At 41.7% G+C, this 18,857-nt stretch overlaps 1 protein-coding gene across 4 annotated transcripts in view; it reads left to right on the top strand.

The window, feature by feature from the left end:
• The window catches only part of IFT140 (intraflagellar transport 140), a 128,202-nt gene that overhangs the window by 57,595 nt on the left and 51,750 nt on the right, over window positions 1–18,857 (top strand). For all 4 annotated transcript variants that reach the window (XM_056533603.1, XM_056533601.1, XM_056533599.1 and 1 more), the window contains 7 exons: window positions 3,114–3,205; window positions 3,614–3,741; window positions 4,001–4,118; window positions 6,510–6,628; window positions 7,373–7,535; window positions 9,326–9,457; window positions 15,982–16,184. In XM_056533603.1, the coding sequence (XP_056389578.1) occupies window positions 3,114–3,205; window positions 3,614–3,741; window positions 4,001–4,118; window positions 6,510–6,628; window positions 7,373–7,535; window positions 9,326–9,457; window positions 15,982–16,184 (955 nt within the window). The remainder of the gene's footprint in view (window positions 1–3,113; window positions 3,206–3,613; window positions 3,742–4,000; window positions 4,119–6,509; window positions 6,629–7,372; window positions 7,536–9,325; window positions 9,458–15,981; window positions 16,185–18,857) is intronic.

Here is an 18,857-nt window from a genome sequence, read left to right as displayed (position 1 = left end):
TTTGTCCCTGTTCCGGAACATTTGGTTAGCTCATATTCAGGATTCCTGGGTCCGAGACGTCGTTTCAGACTGCTATCCGATCGAGTTTGCTTCTTTTCCCTGGGATCGTTCTCCTTCTTTAGCGGCGGCCTTTCGGGTCGCACTGCAGACCCTTCTCGCTCAGGCAGCGATCATTATGGTTCCTCCCGAGGAGCGTTTTTCAGGGTTCTACTCAAATCTTTGTTGTCCCCAAGAAGGGGGGTCTCCGTCTGCCCTATCCTGAATGTGAAGCTACTCAACCACCACTTGCTCCTGCGGCATTTCCGCATGTAGTCTCTCTGTTCTGTAGTGGTGTCCATGGATCAGGGGGAGTATTTTTCCTCCGTAGATATCCGCGACGCGTATCTTCACATCCCAATATTTCCTGCTCATCAGCGGTACATCCGTTTTGCTGTTCTGGAGGGCCATGGCCCCCAGGGTCTTCACCAACATCTTGGCGGCGGTAATTGCCAACCTTCGAGCCCGGGGTGTGTCAGTGATCCCTTACCTGGACGATCTTCTGCTCAAGGCTCCATTCCGGACCCAGAACCCAAACCTTGTCCTGTTTTGGCTGGGTGATCAACTGGGAGAAGTAAATTCTGTCACCCACCCAGTCTCTGATTTTTTTGGGACTCCAGTTCAACACGGTGGCCACTTGGTTTCGGCTTCGCCTGACTAGTGCCGTCGTGCTGCTCCGGTTTCCATTCGCTCATGCATGGAAGTCCTGGGTCGGATGGTGGCAGCCATGGAAGATGTCCCCTTTGTCCAGTTTCATTGTCAACCTCTTCAGCTGGCCCTTCTCTCCTGGTGGGACAAGTCCCCGCTTTCTCTAGATCGCAGGATTCTTCATCCCTCCAAGTTTTGCCAGTCTCTCCTGTGGTGCGGCGGGGACTGTCCTTCCTTCCTCCGACGGATGCGAGTCTCAGCGGTTTGGGGGGGAGTCTTCCCGGATTGGACAGTCCAAGGCCATTGGTCCTCACAGGAGACTCTCCTCTCCATCAACATTGTATCTACTAACCACACCCCCTGGAAGTGCACAACAAGAAAAATGTTGCAGACATCATAAAGATAATGCAAAATTAGATAATAAAGTCAATGTGCAAAATTAAAACACACCTTCAGGGAATTTATCTGAGTGGCAAAATTGCACAGTCCTTGGTCGCGCTTCATTGGGGGACACAGATACTCATGGGTATATGGTCTTGCCACTAGGCGGCGCGGACACTAAGGAAAAAAAGTGGCTCCTCGCGGGCACGATATATCCGCCCACTAGAAGAGGCGAGGTAATCAGTTTAGCTTAGTGTCAATAGGAGGCAAGACACAGGTCTGGAGTTCTCCAGATCTGGACTCTTTTTTATTGTTCTCTAATTAGGGCTGTTTAGTTATTTTTTTTTTTTTTTTTTTCCTTTGTCTCCTCCATTGGGAGCGGCTTCTTCGGGGCCATCCTGTTCGTGTCCAGTCGGACAATGCCACAGCTTTGGCGTGTGTCAATCGTCGGGGCGACACTCGCAGCCCCTCGGCAATGGCTGAAGTCTCCAGGATCCTGCTCTGGGCGGAACATAGAGTTCTCTCCATCTCAGTGATTCACTTTCCGGGGGTGGACAATTGGGAGGCGGACTTTCTCATCCGCTCCTCGGCCGACCCTGGGGAGTGGTCCCTTCATTCGAAGGTGTTTGCGGAACTCTGCAACCGCTGGGGGACCCCGGATGTGGATCTCTTTGCGTCACACCACAACAGGCAAGTTCCTCGCTTCATCGCAAAGTCCCGCGATCCTCTGACTCTGGCCGTGGACGCACTAGTGATCCCCTGGTCGCCCTTTGTCCTTCCCTATCTCTTTCCTCCTCTACCCCTCCTTCCCAGGGTCATGAGGAAGCTCAAGGCGGAGGGTATCTCCGCCATCCTCGTGGCTCCGACGTACCAATACGCCGACGTCGGTCGCCTCGTAGCCGATGTACCACTGTGTCTCCCAGCTTGTCCCGACCTGCTCTCCCAAGATCCCCTCTGCCACCCCAATTTACTGTCGCTGCATTTGACGGCATGGCTGTTGAAACCGCGGTTCTGAGGGCCCGGGGAGTTTCTCCCCAGGTGATCCGCACAATGATCCGAGCCCGTAAACCTTCCTCCGCAAAGATTTATCACCGTACTTGGCGGGCATATTTCCGATGGTGTGAGTCTCAGTCATTCTCACTAGTCGTCGTCTTTCCTTTATGCAGTCTGGCCTAGAGCAACCTTTGGCCCTCAGTTCTCCCTGTTGCCTCTCGGCCCAGGGCCTGGCCCGCGAGATTGCAACAGTTGTGGTTCAGTCTCTTGACTGACTCTCTCTCTAGGGTTGTTCTTCCCTCCCTGGGGGACTGCTTTGGTACGTGCCATCAGTATATGTGTCACCTAATGAAGAGCGACCAAGAAAAGCTGATTTTTTTGTTCTCACCGTAAAATCTCTTTCTCATAGCCTTCATTAGGGGACACAGCACCCTCCCTTTTCTTCATGTCTTGTCTGGATGATCTTTTCCGGTTCTGGGTTTTTAATCCTGGATTCCCGTCAGGGGTCCTTCGGACGTGTCTCTCGTTGGCTTCTCCTACTGCTTTGTGACAAAACTGATTACCTCACTTCCAGTGGGCGGGTATATCCTGCCAGGGAGAACCCGACTTTTTTTCCTTAGTTTAAGTGCCTCATAGTGGCAAGAGCATATACCCATCTTTATCTGTGTCCCCCAATGAAGGCTACGAGAAAGAGATTTTAGGGTGAGTACAAAAAATTTACTTATATTCTGCAAGCCCTGCAAAATTGTTTACACAAACTTCTACTTTTCGTAAATATTTTGCGCAAAAACTAAGCTTGTGGGAAAAAATTTCACAATGTTGCCACTCTGCACCAGCAAAGAGAATGATAAATTCCTCCAACTGGCACCCAATTTTGATAAAAAAAACAACTTTTAGCTTTTAAAATGGAAGCATATCGGAGTGAGACACACTGTCAGACTCTTGTTATTTTTTTTTTTTTTACATTGCTTTTACAATATCTAGCACTATGTACACAAATGTCATTGTGAAATTAATTGATGTCTTTTGTTGGATAATCATAATATTACATCTAGGTTCCTTTGCCAGTGATTCTCCTGTGCTGGCAGTTCATGAGGAGAATATCTACACTGTAGAGCCTGGCAGAGTCCAAATTCGTACATTGCAGGTAAGTACATTAGAACACATTAGAAGAATTGTATTATTTTTTTTTTTGAGTATATAATCAAAATTATACAGCCGAAACGCGTCACTGTACCCTGTGTTCCTGTTATGACCATCTGGTGAATAAATATTATCCTCCGAGTTTCTGGACGCTGGACTCCTCTTTCTTCCAAAATTATACAGTATATAATTTAACAATATAATTATATTATTTAATTTAACAATATATAATCCAATATAAATTCTGTCAATGGATAATTTTTATGGTTATATCATTCAACATGTGGGATACATAATATTACGTCATTTGTGGCAATACCAAATTTTATTGGCTTGTATTTTATATAACAAAATGTATTGATATGAAAATACCCTATGTATTGGTGTTGATCTGCCTTTCTTATGTTTCCAGGGGACTGTGAAGCAGCTGCTCCCATTCTCTGTGTCAGAAGGAAACCCATGTATGCTGGACATATGCGGCACTTTCCTCGTGGTCGCCACTGATGCCGCCCACTTCAAGCTTTTTGACCTTTCTAGGAGGTACGATTATTGCTTTTGAAGAATAATCCGTATAGTCCTGATATCAATGATCTTGTCATTGCTGCTAAATCAACAGATCCAAATATAAAGACACTAGAAGAATGGGAATCAGAGGGCAGGAGCTGGTATACCATGATGTGTTTATCCATAATTCTCCCAGAGACAATAATAATACCCTAGTAAATGTTCTCTTCATCACGTCGTTTCTCTTTTGTTACTGGCCTGTGATTATACTGACATTTTTTTTGTTTATCTAAAGGGAGGCCAAAGCCCACAGCAATTGTAAGAACCTCTCTGAGCTGGTGCCAGGACTTGGTAGCATTGTGTCTATCAGGTGCAATGCCAATGGCAGTAAAGTCAGCATCCTCGCCAATAGGGTAAGAATGATTTGGTAATCACCTGCATTATCAAACATGACATTTAGAACACTCATGTACATTACTATATCTGTAGTTTCTTACTTCATTGCCTTGTACGGTTCAAATATGCCAAGGATACATTAGGTATAACATATTTACTCCCGAATCTGCGGACGACAATTTTTGTTTTTGTTGTTGATTTCTTAAATGACAATGGAAAAAAAACTGTTACAGATCTTGGTAAAAATAAATCATTGATAGATAGTGAATGCTGTCTACATGCCCCCAGATCTCTGCCGATATGTATGGTGTTTTATGGTACCCTACGTATATGTATTGTTACAAATTTTCAAGGTAGATTCTGCAACTTATCTGCTCCATGGGAACATCAACATTGGAGCATGCTTTTAAAAGGGTATTCCTATCTTCTAAAGGTATCACTTTATGTTTGGGGGGGAGGCTAGGGGGTCCAACCTTTGGAACAAAGGCCAAGCCTAAAAAAAGGAAGCCATTAAAGCGCTAAATCAGTTCTGCAGACTCCACACCTTAACAGGACCAGTAGGTCAGTGTGACCATTAGCAACCAGCAGGTGACCACCAGGTTGCCACTGTGCAAGGAGAGACTGTAAAAGGGATGCAAGAAGTCCCAGAAGTCAGACCCCCACAAATCATAAAGTGAAAACATATAGTAGTGATACGTTATCACTTCATATGATGGGAATAATTCTATCAATATAAAGTTTCAACAAAGTTGATTTTCCTTACTTGTTCTGGAAAAGAGAAACAACAACCACCATGAGTACATTTCATTAATTCATTCATTCATTCAGTCACTTTGTTCTGTACTTTAAATCTGTCATGACCAGGTCTTCAATGTGCACAATTTCTTTATTTTTAATATATTTGTAGCCTTAGCGTGACCTGCATCAGACATACATGTATTTTAAGCTTTCCCCATTTTAAATCTCTAAAGCAAATCTCTAGGGCTTATGGCATGGGGGTCTTCTGAATTTCCAGGAACATTTATTTCATTTTGTTAATGCTTTGCAATGCTGATAATCTGTTCTGATGTTCTTATCTGTTTTTTGCCCATTATTTTATAGTGTTTATCTTTCAAATGAGCCGTCATCTGAATGTTTACACTTTAGTAAATTACTATCATTTTCTATTTTATTGCTTTGATTATTGTAAAGATTTTAATGCTAAACTATAAATAAATATGGGACAATAAGACTGCATCAAAATCTTTACAATAGTTATAGCGTGGAAAACTCCATTCCGGCATCCGCAAAAAGAATAGGCTTTTGCTTAGAAAAGGATTGCCGTCTATGAGACTGCACATTTTCGATCAGTGCTATAGTCTGCTGGATTATTCAAATGTGGACATTCGCACATTTTACACTGTGTGAACAGGAAATCTAGGAATGATAGCATCCCTTGATCCAAGGGTTTTCCTGTTGGAGTAATCATAATCTTGCAACGGAGGCTTGTCAGGCTTTGTTTACCACTAGGTGGCACACAATATATATAATGTGACCACTACAGAAATATCCATGAAAACACAGATATTCCTGAAAATGTCTTCAGTGTATTAGTAAAACATTAAAATAAGCTACACAAGTGATTTAAATTAGTAGCTCCTTTCAAGTAATCTACTTTTATTAGGTTGGGTCCACACATTGCATCTGCGATTGAAATGTGCATTTACTGCAGTAAATCTGCAGCCCTAGACACTTATCCCCAGCGTTCGGACCCCCCCCGTGATCCCCTGTATGGGGCCGCGGCTCTCCCGTGCAGGAGGCATGTCGGGCCCCCTCCATGTATCTCTATGGGAGAGGCAGAGATACAGAGCTGTAGGGAGGGGGCATGTCTTCGACTTAGTGAGGTCAACAACACGCGCATTAGCCATGCAGAGCCACGTCAATGCTGGGTCCCCGTACAGGAGATCGTGGGGGGGGTTCCCAGCGGTTGGACCACCCGCAATCAGACACTTACACACTATCCTGCTAATAGGGGAGAAGTGTCTAAGACTGCAGTACTTCTTTAATGGCTGCACGGTTTTGCAGGTAAACAATATTTTAACTTCAAAAAATTTCACCGCTAAAAACAAATTTGAAAACTATGCTGATTTGCTGTTGGCATGACTACAGTCGCAATGTACCAAGCTCAAATGTAAAGCAAAAAAAATTAGTGCACAGTTCAGCTTATAGACTATTACATTGTATGTAACATTTTATAGTTACACTATGAATTGTATCACATGTTTCTTTTAATCATCCTGTAATAAAACTAGTTGAGATCATCAATGTTTACATTGAAGACCTATTCTTGGTGTCTATACATTATTTGAGCTCAGCATTAAACACATTTCATCCCATCTAATTTAACTCTGTAATGACTATTCCTCAAGGCTGACGGTCACCTGGACTCCAAAATGTACTTCTATGATGTTGACCTGGATACCATTTCATTCTATGACTTCTGGAATGGCCAAGCTGATCAGCAAGATCCTACATCCAACGTGGACCCGTAAGAAATTCTCCTGCTTTACATAGTGTGGGTGTCAGAATAAAGATTACTGGAGGTCTAAAAATTTATTGCTGGTGCTACAAATATGTCAAGTGCCTGACTCTGGAGTAGAGGATACACACAGTGAGCGTGATGACATTTAACTAGATTATGAAAAACTCCATGTGATCCAACTCCTGCTGCTTGGCATAAGAAAGCTTACAACATGTTTGTGCATCTGCTATGGATATGGGACTAAATAGTTTCCACACTTAAGTGTAAGATAAATGTTTGTTAGGGTTTATAAACACCATGTTATTGCAATATATGGCAGCAGGATCCAGCGGGGGAATTCTAAAAACAGATGCTGCCGTATCCCCGTCGAACCCATGCCGCAACCCATTCAATCGAATGAGAAGAACGGAGTCAGATAGTAACTTCGGTCTGTTCATTTTTTAACCGTATCGGCTTTATTGCCAGAATAAAAACCGTGGCAGACCACGGTTTTCAGTCCAACAACAAGACCGGATATGGTTCAAAAATGAGCCGATCGAAGTCACTATTCATTAAAGTAAATGGGGTGCTGTGGAGATGCGGCAGCAGACCTTTTTAAATTCTCCCGCTGGATCTGGCTGCCTTATTGCAAAAACGTGGTGTGAATGCACCCTTAGTTTTGGAAATACTTGGAGTATACCACAACACCCAGTAGAATTTCCAAGTGTATTGTTATTTGAAGTAAGATTTTTATTTATTTCCTACCTACAGGAACCTTACAGAGAGCACAAAACTCCTTGACCGCATTCCTATCAGTCACTTCTGGGATCAAAGCGAACCGCGGCTGCTAGTATGTGAGGCAATGCTGGCCATCCCGAATTCAGTTAATCCATCGCCGAAACACAACCAGCTCATAGAGGTTCCTCAAGGAAAGGTGATGATTTAAGTTCTATTAAATCAGTAGTAAATGTGGCAAGCCTAAATGGTTATTCCCATCTAAAGCCCCTTTCACACTACTGTTATGTTCCTGCATTCTGACACCCGTTATTCAGCAATAACGGGTCATGAAAAAATGGATGAAATAAATGAATACAACGGATGATAACTGATGACCAATTTTGATAGACATTCTGTCAAAATAACCGACAGGTGCCATCCGTCATGCACCAATATAGTCCATTATTTTATTTCCATGTGACTTCCTGGTTGTGATGCTGTACTGAGCATGCTCAGTAGCAATAACTGATCATAACGGAACATAAAAATGACAGATGTCATTCATGAACATCCGTCACCCATAGACTTCAATGTTAAAATTTTAATGTCCGTTATTCCACTGTTCTTTTTGATGGGACAAAAATTAGTGCATGCACCGTTATTTGCCCCGTCAAAAATAACAGACGTCAGTCATAACGAGACATAACTGATGCAAAAGGATGTTCAAAAAAATCCCATTGACATGAACGGCTGTTTTATGGACTTTCTGACGGGAGTTCATGACTGGAGTTTTTGCAGGGACATAACGGTAGTGTGAAAGGGGCCTAATAAAGGTATGCAATGTCACCAGGGATACTATCTTTGCAGATAAGGGAAAGCGGCACTAAATCAATGCAACATCCCCCTTCATTCTCTTGGACTTCCTGGTGATATGACTTTGTAAGATGGGAAATGTTATTATTATTTATGAGGTCACTAATAATGGTTCCGATTTTATTGATTGCCTATGTTCAGAATAAACCACCAACATCTGACTGGTGGGGGTCCAACATAGTACAGTGGCTGTGATGGGTTATTGCAGCTCAGCTCTCATTGAAGTGAATGGGAGCTTAACTTCAGTAAACCAGCACAGTAACGTCACAGAAATGGTGTACTAGCAAAAACAAGGGTCCTGAAAGGGTTAAAGGACATTTGCATTAGCTGTGTATCCTCAAGAGTGGCCGCAATTGTAACGTTGGGGGATCCAATACCGTGAACAGAGCTAGAAGCAGACAGCTCTGTATAATGTGTAGGGCAATAGATTATTATTGCTTCTTATGGTCCGTTTTTATTTTACATACCTCGAGTCTATTCTCAATTACAGTATCCTGCATGTATTTGATGTGCAGGATTTAATGCTGTGTTTAGTCATTTAGTTTACATTTAAATCTGCAGCTTCAAATCCTGTGCATCAAATACTCCCCGGATACTGTACATGTAAATACACCCCTTAATTAAGTCTGTAAGAGCCCATGCAAGTAACTACAGTGGAGAGTAGAGGTTTATATGGGCAAGCTCATTAAAAAATGTTTTGCTATTGCACTCCTTATGGTAAATAAAAAATCTTTCTAATGTAGAAAATAAAGTTTTCTATGTTTTATTTGTGTTTAAAAAATATGCCACTAGTTCTCCCCTGTATAGCTTCAGATGATGTCACACCTGCTGGGGAACGCCCCTTCCCAGTTTGTGAATCTGACTGAGACTGAGCAGAAAATAGAGAGCAATATCAAGGTAGAAAACTAAAAAATAATAAAAATAAAGGGGTGGCATGGGGCTGTGGCAGCAAAGGGATGTAATGGGCACTAAGGTCTGCCCCCCGCTTTAGTTACTTACATAAAGGGCTGTAACAGAATTACTTCATAACTGGTAAAGGGCAAGGCCTACTTATTTTGTGATTTTCTTATATCACATTGACACTGTCCAGTGGTTTAGATCTTGGATTGACAGCTCTGATCACTTTACTTACAGGAAGATGTGCTGGTTATGTCATTCTTCAGCACCCAGGAACATGGCCTATTACTTCAGGAAAGCTTTCCACGACCTATGTCCTTCCAGTCTCTTCTCGGTATTGAGGTCCCACATTATTATTTTACAAGAAAGGTGAGTGAGCAGTTATTGTGCAGAAAATATGATGATTGTATACCAGGGCATACTGAAAGAAGCCTCTCCAGCCTATGTATTTGATACTGCATGTAAGAACATATAAGTGGATTTTCTTTCTTGGAGGAGAGGAAAAAAAACATGTACCAAATAAGAGTGACACGTTTTCTCAATGTGGAATACAGCACCATGGGTATAGCACCTGTTATTAGGAGGTTAACGCTAAGAATCATGTTTGGTTCCTGGTACTGTTGCCTTTAATTTAATTTGCATTCTACTAATGTGTAGCTAGGTGGCGATATATTGCACTGTGATGGGTACAAAAGAACACAGTAGTAGATCAGCTCACCAACTCTTCATGCGTAACAGGCACCATTCTGTAAGGTCCCGTAATTAAACTTGAGAAGTTTAATTACCTTTCACCTTATCAGCTCCCAGCCCAGCACATCAGTTCCTATCCCTGGAGGCGGGCTTTTCACGGCAGGCTCTGACACTATTCAGTAGGTATTTAAACCCCCGTGTGACATGGTACCGGTGCCATGACTAAGAGCTTATGCTCAAAACGCGTCTGTGTTTCTCTCCTGCTTTTATGAGTGACATGTCACTTGCCGCTATGGTGGCTTACCATTTTTAATGTGCAGGAATAAACCTTACATTTTACTGGATTTTCCTTTCCTTCACTTTCCTGATATATTGCACTACAGCAGCACATTTGAATGTACTACAAAATAATGTTATACATAATGGCCCCGATTTACTAAGAGTGAAGTGTAGTTTTCTTTTGTGGGTTTTAATTTCCTATAATTTTTTTTCCACGGTATTTACTAAGGTTTCCCTACATTTTCCACTTTCCCTACACTTTGCTTTTTTTTTTTTTACACATGCTCTGATCTGTCTGCTTTTCCTCAGCTCAAATCCACCACATTTTCTATGGAAACCTTAGTAAATATGTTGTTTTTTTTTTTTAAATGTCGGGGGCACGCTCCTTTTCAGTGACAACGCCCCTTTTTCAGAGCCCCCCCCCCCCCCCAATTAAATTCTAGTGCAAATTCTGGTGCACGCACAATTTGTGGTGCAATCGCAACACGTGTTGGGTTTACAATAGTAAATCAGGGCCATAGTGACCACAGAAACATAGCATCAGAGACTCAAATTAAAGGGGTTATCCCAATCTTAAAACGCATGCTTGACTGCTGCTCTGTTCACATGGAGGGACACAGGGCCTTATTGTAATTGCTAGAGGTTCCAATGTTCAGATACCTGCAACAGACAGAAGGTTTTAATACTCTGATAAGTTCGGGTACTCATGTAGTTATATGTTGGTTTTGTAATCCTGCCTGCTAGTAAGCAGATGTTGTAAGTGTTGCACATTAACTGTGTCCTGTCCTTTCCACCATGAACATATTAGGTAAAATGTTCACAGATAAAGAGCGCAAATGCACCACTGGCTTGTCAATAGATCATTGCATGCACATCTAGATGGCACTAGCACCAAACCCTTTGCCACTTACTGCAGTTTCCTGCTGATTCAGCCAAGAACACAAGATTATCCCACAGTTGCTCTATTGTTGCTGCAGTCAGGATGCAACCAGCAGATATAACCACAAGCTAACTATGTCTTCTACTGGGCAGAGGGGGCACAGGAAAACTATAACCTATATACCTTCCATGTGAGACAAGATGGCACTAATCCATCATCCAGTCAAGAGCTAAAAAATGACATGTAAGGGTGCATTCATATCCATTTTGTGCCTCCATGGCATCAATCCGATTTCTAAACACGGAAGACAACGGTTTTCAGTCCAATTCTAAAGTCTGATACAATGGAAGAATGACCTGAATGTAGTCACAAGCTGACTATGTTCGGGTTATAGGATTTAATAGCATCAATGGAGGTCTGTGAACAGATAGGATTGTAGCCAATTTGAGCTTTAGAAATGGGATAAATGCCTCAGAGGCCTAAAACGTGAAGTGGAAGCCCCCTATGTCAACACCTGCCTTTTATTCCTCTCAGATCTTTCTGCTTGGTTGCGTTTTAGCTCACCCCACCTCAGATTGGCTGATGTGTATAAGGCCAAGTTTCCACTTGTTTTTTTTTTCTGGCAGTTTTTGGAAAACTGTCACTGCAGTTTTTGAGCCAAAGTCAGAAGTGGATCCATAAGGGAGGAGAAGTCCTTCCTTTATATGTCCTATTCCTTTTTAATACACTTCTGGCTTTGGCTCAAAAACTGCAGTGACAGAAATCCAAAAACTGCCAGAAAAAAAGCCAAGTGGAAACTTAGCCTAACACAAGTCAACCTGACCAGAAATTCTGTGCATGTAGCGCATTATGCTGAACTATAGACTTAAGAAACATCTGGTTTGAAAAAAAAAAAAAAAAACATTGAGTTTTTCGTACATACACTGTGTAGGAAACAAGCGCTAAATCAGTTCTGCATTTTTTTCTTGTGTTTTTCCATCTCTTCTGTTTCTGTTCTGCGTGTCTTTTTGCTTCTTTTGTTATTTTTGGTCATACATTTCTGTGCACTTATTTTTTGCTTTGCATCTCATATTTATTTCTGTTTGTATTTTTTGCCATTTGCCTTCAGTTGTTGTTCCGGAGAGGCTGTATTTATCAGCCTGTTGTAAGTATGAATGCACCGTCATGTAGTATTTTGTTTGTTTTTTTGTTTTTCTTGATTTGGCTCCTTCTACATGCAAAGTTTCACTTGGAAATGTGCACTGAAATCTTTACAAAATAACTCTGGGCATGCTGGAAGTTGTAGTTTTGCAACATCTGGAGGTCTGCAAGTTGAAGACCACTGATGAAGGGATTGACAGGTGGTGATGATGAAGGGGGGGGGATGATGACCGGGGTCTGGATGATGACATGGGGGGATGATGTATTTCCCACCCTAGGCTTATAGTCGAGTCAATAACTTCCTGGGTTTTTGGGGTGAAATTAGGGGCCTTGGCTTATATTTGGGTCGGCTTATATTCGAGTATATACGGTAGTTCTTGTCAAGGTTAACTTTAGGTAATCTAACAAGCATTAGTGCCTTTCAGAGCTATAAATGTTCTGCTAATGCAGTGTGCCCCAACCTGTGACTCTCCAGTTGTGAAAAAACTACAACTCCCACCATGTCCTGACAGCCAAAGTTGTAGTTTTGCAGCAGCTGGAGGGCCACAGCTTGGGGCACACACTGTACTAATGTTTAGCCAGGCGGTGACATGCCACACTACAGGATGCAATGTAAAGATGTAGGATAATGGCAATAAATAGATAAAAAAGAAGAAAAAAAATTGTGCTGTCAGACATCTAAACATAAGTATACAAGAGATATGGAATATATGTCTCTGTATTAAAAAAAACAGATAAATAGGATCTATTGTTCGCTTTTATCAGCTGTCTCAGGCACTGGATTAGCGACACTTCCCCATGCTGCCTCTATGTTCATTACTCTTTCTCACATAGTTCATGTGAATAGTTAGCCTTATAAGATCACTCTTTTGTACTATGATCTCTTAAGATTCACCCTTCAAACAGGACCTGTAGTTAACTCCAAAAAATTACTTGTTATTATCATTAAAGGGGTACTCCGATTGAAAACAAAAGTTTTGAAATCAACTGGTGCCAAAAAATTATACAGATTTGTTAATAACTTCTATATTAAAATCTTAATCCTTCCAGTACTTATCAGCTGCTGTATGCTCCAGAGGAAGTTGTGTAATTCTTTCCAGTCTGACTGCCACCTTTGTCCCTGTCAGGAACTGTCTAGTGTAGAAGCAAATCCCCATAGCAAACCTCTCCTATTCTGTACAGTTCCTGAGACAGACAGAGGTGGCATCAGAGAGCATTATTACGGGACACAGAGACCGTGGATATATGCTGCTGCCACTAGGAGGCTGACACTAGGCAACAAAAAGAAAGTAGTTCCTGATACAGACAGAGGTGGCAGCAGAGAGCGCTGTGGTTAGACTGTAAGGGAGTGTTCACACATGCGTATTTTCTGCTTCAGCAGATTTTGCTGCCCATTGAAGTTATTGGCCAGCAAAATCTGCAGCAGAAAATACGCTCGTGTGAACATACCCTTAAGAACTACACAACTTTCGCTGGATCATATAGCAGCTGATAAGTACTGGAAGGATTAAGATTTTTAAATAGAAGTCATTTACAAATCTGTTTACCTTACTGGCATCGGTTGATTTGAAAACTGGAGTACCCCTTTAAATAACATATGCTGCCCTGATCACACATCTGTTTACCAATCCTTGTTACGTCCTCTCGTTCCTTAGATATGAGGGTTTAGAATTTGTCTGACAATTCAGGGAATCATATAAACACAATGGAGAGGCTCCTGTCTATCTGACCGTCACTGAAGACCCGACCAACCCAACAAACACCTATACCCACGGTGTAAAAAATAGGGACAATATATTAAAAGTAAATGGGGCTCAAAGGTCAAAGATATCTGGTTTAGAATAATTTGTATTTATTAATATAGAAAAAATGAATTAAATAGGGAATGCACAGGGCCCTTGTACTCCCCTAATTAATTTAATACACAGTAAAATATATAATAATCCCAATATAAAAATAGCAACTAAAAACTAAAATTAAATATAAACTAAAAATAACAACTATAAAATTATTCTGCGATTTGAGCCTGTGTGATCAATAGGGCGATCTACTAATCCTGTAGAAAAGCACAGTACAAATGTTCATTCCTGTTCTCAGAGCTCTTCAATAAAACCGATACAATGTAGCAGCTGCAGATAACGGTTAGTCAATTGCTATTGTATCTGTCCAGCCAGTGGCAACTAAATTCCACCGATATAGTGATACAATATAGCGCTTTGTGGATAGTCGCTTAAAATCGATCTTTAAGTATCTCTGTATATACCGCAAAATATCAAATGAACCAGTTGGCAATAAACTCCATAAAATGCTCACCGCTCCCGGGATACCATGGATCTCCCTTCGGTGTAGTCCTGTGGACCGGCTGTATAGCGTATTTCGCCCGGTGACTAGCCTCAGTCAGGGATCGTGCTGCTGGAGTCTCGGCCGACTCCTAAGGGCGCAGCACTTGGTGGTGGGCACCGTTTGGGGGAACTGCAGCGCTGTCAAGCGGAGTCCCTTGGTCGGACCAACTGGGAATGAAGGCGGTCAGCAAGTATCGAATCCTTGGTGTAGATAGCCCGGTTAGCTTTATACTTGTGATTAAAATAGCGGCTGGATGCGGTATGTAGAGTGAATAACCCGGCGGCGTTCCTCGTGCACAGGTCGCGCGCTCGGGAGATAGCGCACTGTAACAAATGTCTTGGATCTGTCGGATGATCGCTAGTGCTAGTCAGATGGGCATTAAATTATTTCTCATATTGGGAATGACGGGGTGGGTAATGGGCGGGATTATACAGTCAGGGGTGTTTTAGGCATACACTCCCCTCAATGCATAACATTCACACCCCTTGACCGTATAACTCCGCCCATCAACTTATAGTCACTCCTATTATTAAAATGAAGTTAACGCCCTTCTGACTGATTCCCTGAATTGTCAGACAAATTATAAACCCAGATAAGGCTGGGTTCACATCACGTTTTTGACATACTGTTTTCAATCAGTTTTTCTAAAGAGAACCGTATGGCAAAAAAACGGATGGAACAGTATGAGAAAAAGTAAACCGTATGTGTTTGTAAACAGTATACTGTTTTTAAAAGTGCATACAGTTCCGTACGTTTTTATAGAAAAAAAAAACATACGTTTTTGAAAATTTTGTCCATTTTTAATGAGAGGGGTGTTGGGTGGGGACTTTAGGATGCAAATGCGCATGTGCAAAGTAAAAACCGTATACGTTTTTCCCGTATGGAACCGTATACATGTGCGTTTCCCATTGACGTCCATGTTAAAAAAAAAAAAAAAACGTATGCGGTTGGAGTACAGTTTTTAAACCGGAGTCAAAACTATGGTTGACCACGATTTTGTCTCCGGTTTAAAAACAGTACTGCAACCACATACGTTTTTTTTAACATGGACGTCAATGGGAAACGCACATGTATACAGTTCCATACGGGAAACCGTATACGGTTTTTACTTTGCATATGCGCATTTGCATCCCAAAGTCCCCACCCAAAACCCCTCCCATTAAAAACGTATGTTTTTTTTTTCTATAAAAACGGACAGAACTGTATGCACTTTTAAAAACAGTATACTGTTTACAAACGCATACAATTTACTTTTTCCCATACTGTTCCATCCGTTTTTTTGCCATACGTTTTTTTTTTTTTTTTTTTTTTTTTTTTAAACTGATTGAAAACAGTATGGCAAAATCGTGATGTGAACCCAGCCTACCTCGGAAACAGAAGGACATATCAAAAAAACTGTAAAAAGGTGTGTGATCAGGGCACCATAAACTATTTAATGATATTTGAGTAGAGTTCTTCTATAAAAATACACTGTAAAATGCACCTTATGATAGATGTGCATTCTGCTGCCTGTGTAACAATAGGAAGCTCTATTCTTTTCTTATGCTTTGGACATTTACAGCCTGGTGAAGATGAAGACAAACCTGAAAGTACAGAAGTGGGCACACCACAGATCCCCCAAATGGTGGCCAAGAAGCCACTGCGAGACTTCATTGGACTAGAGGACTGTGAGAAGGTAACACGAGATGCCCTGCTGAACTTTAGCTTCTACCTCACTGTAGGAGACATGGACGAAGCCTTCAAGTCGATCAAGCTCATAAAGAGGTAGGAGGATCAGTGTGTCTGTACACATATACAATGGGTGTTTATTTTACCTATTTACAATGGTTAAAATGGGTGTTTGTTTTCTAGAGATGCCCACTGGTCAGTAGGGAATGGTGTTTTTATAAATTTTTTTTTTTTTTATAAAAAAACATTATACAGCATCTTTCCAAGTTGCATCAGTCACCAGATTATTCCATATGTTTCATATATGGGATTCGACCACTGTGACCCCCACCAATCTCTAAACTTGTTTGTAGTGGAACAAGCAAGTTTCTGGAGGTTTAAAGAGGTACTCCGGTGAAAAGCTTTTTTTTTTTTTTTTTTTTTAATTCAACTGGTGCCAGAAAGAATCTTAATCCTTCCTGTACTTATTAGCTGCTGAATACTACAGCGGAAATTCTTTTCTTTTTGAAACACAGAGCTGTCTGCTGACATCACGAGCACAGTGCTCTCTGCTGACATCTCTGTCCATTTTAGAAACTGTCCAGAGTAAAAGGAAATCCCCATAGCAAACATATGCTGTTCTGGACAGTTCCTAAAATGGACAGAGATGTCAGCAGAGAGCACTGTGCTCATGATGTCAGCAGACAGCTCTGTGTTTATAACGGAAAAGAATTTCCACTGTAGTATTCAGCAGCTAATAAGTACACGAAGGATTAAGATTTTTTAATAGAAGTTATTTACAAATCTGTTTAACTTTCTGGCACCAGTTGATTTAAAAAAAAAAAAAAGTTTTTCACCGGAGTACCCCTTTAATGGTTATAGTCAATCACCATGCGGAGAAGACAGTAAACTAAATATAACTTAAAGGGGTACTCTGGTGGAAATATTTTTTAAATCAACTAGTGCCAGAAAGTTAAAGAGATTTGTAAATTACTTATATTAAAGAATCTTTACCCTTCCAGTGCTTTTTATTGGCTGTATACTATAGAGGAAATTCTTTTCTTTTTGAATTTCTTTTTTGTCTTTTCCACAGTGCTCTCTGCTGACACCTGATGCCCGTATCAGGAACTGTCCAGAGCAGGAGAAAATCCCCATAGCAAACCTCTCCTGCTCTGGACAGTTCCTGACACGGACAGAGGTGTCAGCAGAGAGCACTGTGGAAAAGACAAAAAAGAAATTCAAAAGGAAAATAATTTCCTCTGTAGCATGCAGCTGCTAAAATGTACTGGAAGGGTAAATATTTTTAATAGAAGTCATTTACAAATCTGTTCAACTCTGGCATCAGTTCATTTAAAAAAATAAAAATTCCACCGGAGTACCCCTTTAAAGGGGTACTCCGCCTCTAGACATCTTATCCCCTATCCAAAGGATAAGGCATAAGATGTCCGATCGCGGGGGTCCCGCTGCTGGGGACCCCTGCAATCTCTCTGCTGCATTCGGTGTTCGTTTAGAACGTCGGGTGCAGCGCCGGAGGCTCGTGACGTCACGGCCACACCCTCTTAATGCAAGTCTATGGGAGGGGGCGTGACGACCATCACGCCCCCTCCTATAGACTTGCATTGTGGGGGCGTGGCCTTGACATCACAAGCGGGGCATGGCTGTGACGTTATGAGCCTCCGCCCCGTATCGCCAGTCATCTGGCACGGAACGAAGTTCACTTCGTGCACCAGATGTCTGGGGGTACTGCAGACGAGATCGCAGGGGTCACCAGCGGCAGGACCCCACGATCAGATATCTTATCCCTTATCCTTTGGATAGGGGATAAGATGTCTAGGATTGGAGTACCCCTTTAAGCTGGCCATACCCATTTGATATGTTTAGGCAGGATCCGCTGATTTTGGTGAGACCGGCCATCATCTAGTGTGTATTGTGGTGACTCTACTCTTCCTGACAGCTGATGTAGACATATTGGATTTCACCTGCCCGACCCTTTTGTTCCGAGGGGTGGTATGCCACCTTAATATGTGATTGCCAGCAGTTTTCTCCTCTCTCCCTGTTCAGAAAGTTTACATGCCTTCAGAACAGGCATGTGTGTGAAAGGATGGGAAGCAATAATCCATCAGTATCTGTATGAGACAACCTTTTAATATTTATTTTTGGAATCTGCAGCATCAAATCCTGCGCATCAATTATGTGCAGGATACTGTACGTGTGAATACACCCTCAATGTGGATTTCACACTTAAATTTAAAGGGAAGTGGCCTTGGACCCTTTTTGCTGAGGACCATGATTGTTTAGGAGACTGATGCGTCTCTCAATTGACAAAGGAAATTCACTCAAGCTGTGACTTCAAAAGGAAATCCACACTATGGTGCAAGTTGTTTCTTTAATAGGGACATTTTCACACCACTTAGGAAGTGCTCAGTAAATGATGAGTTGAAAAGGAAGTAGATTTGGCTTGTATTGAGGATCCGCAGAAGAAGAGGATAGGGCGACATTGAGGATTTTTCAGAACTGTTGGAGTAAGCAGCTTGGGCTGCATTCAGACAGTGAAAAAAAAAAAAAAAAAATATGGCTGGAAAATATGTATAAAAAAAAAGCTTTTTTTATTTTAATGATGTGTTCCATTAAAGTCTATGGAAAAGCGTCCCTTAGTGCTCGCACTCTATAATAATGCAGCCGTTTTTATATCTATTTTACAGCTGTATATTTCTTTTGATTTTAAAAGTGTGAACCCAGCCTTAGAACTAGGGATCGACCAATATCATTTTTTTTAGGGCCGATACCGAT

Source organism: Hyla sarda, chromosome 8 (assembly GCF_029499605.1).
Source record: "Hyla sarda isolate aHylSar1 chromosome 8, aHylSar1.hap1, whole genome shotgun sequence".
Lineage (NCBI taxonomy): Eukaryota > Metazoa > Chordata > Amphibia > Anura > Hylidae > Hyla > Hyla sarda.
Note: the sequence above shows the minus strand (reverse complement) of the source record. Positions and strands in the feature narration are given on the sequence as shown.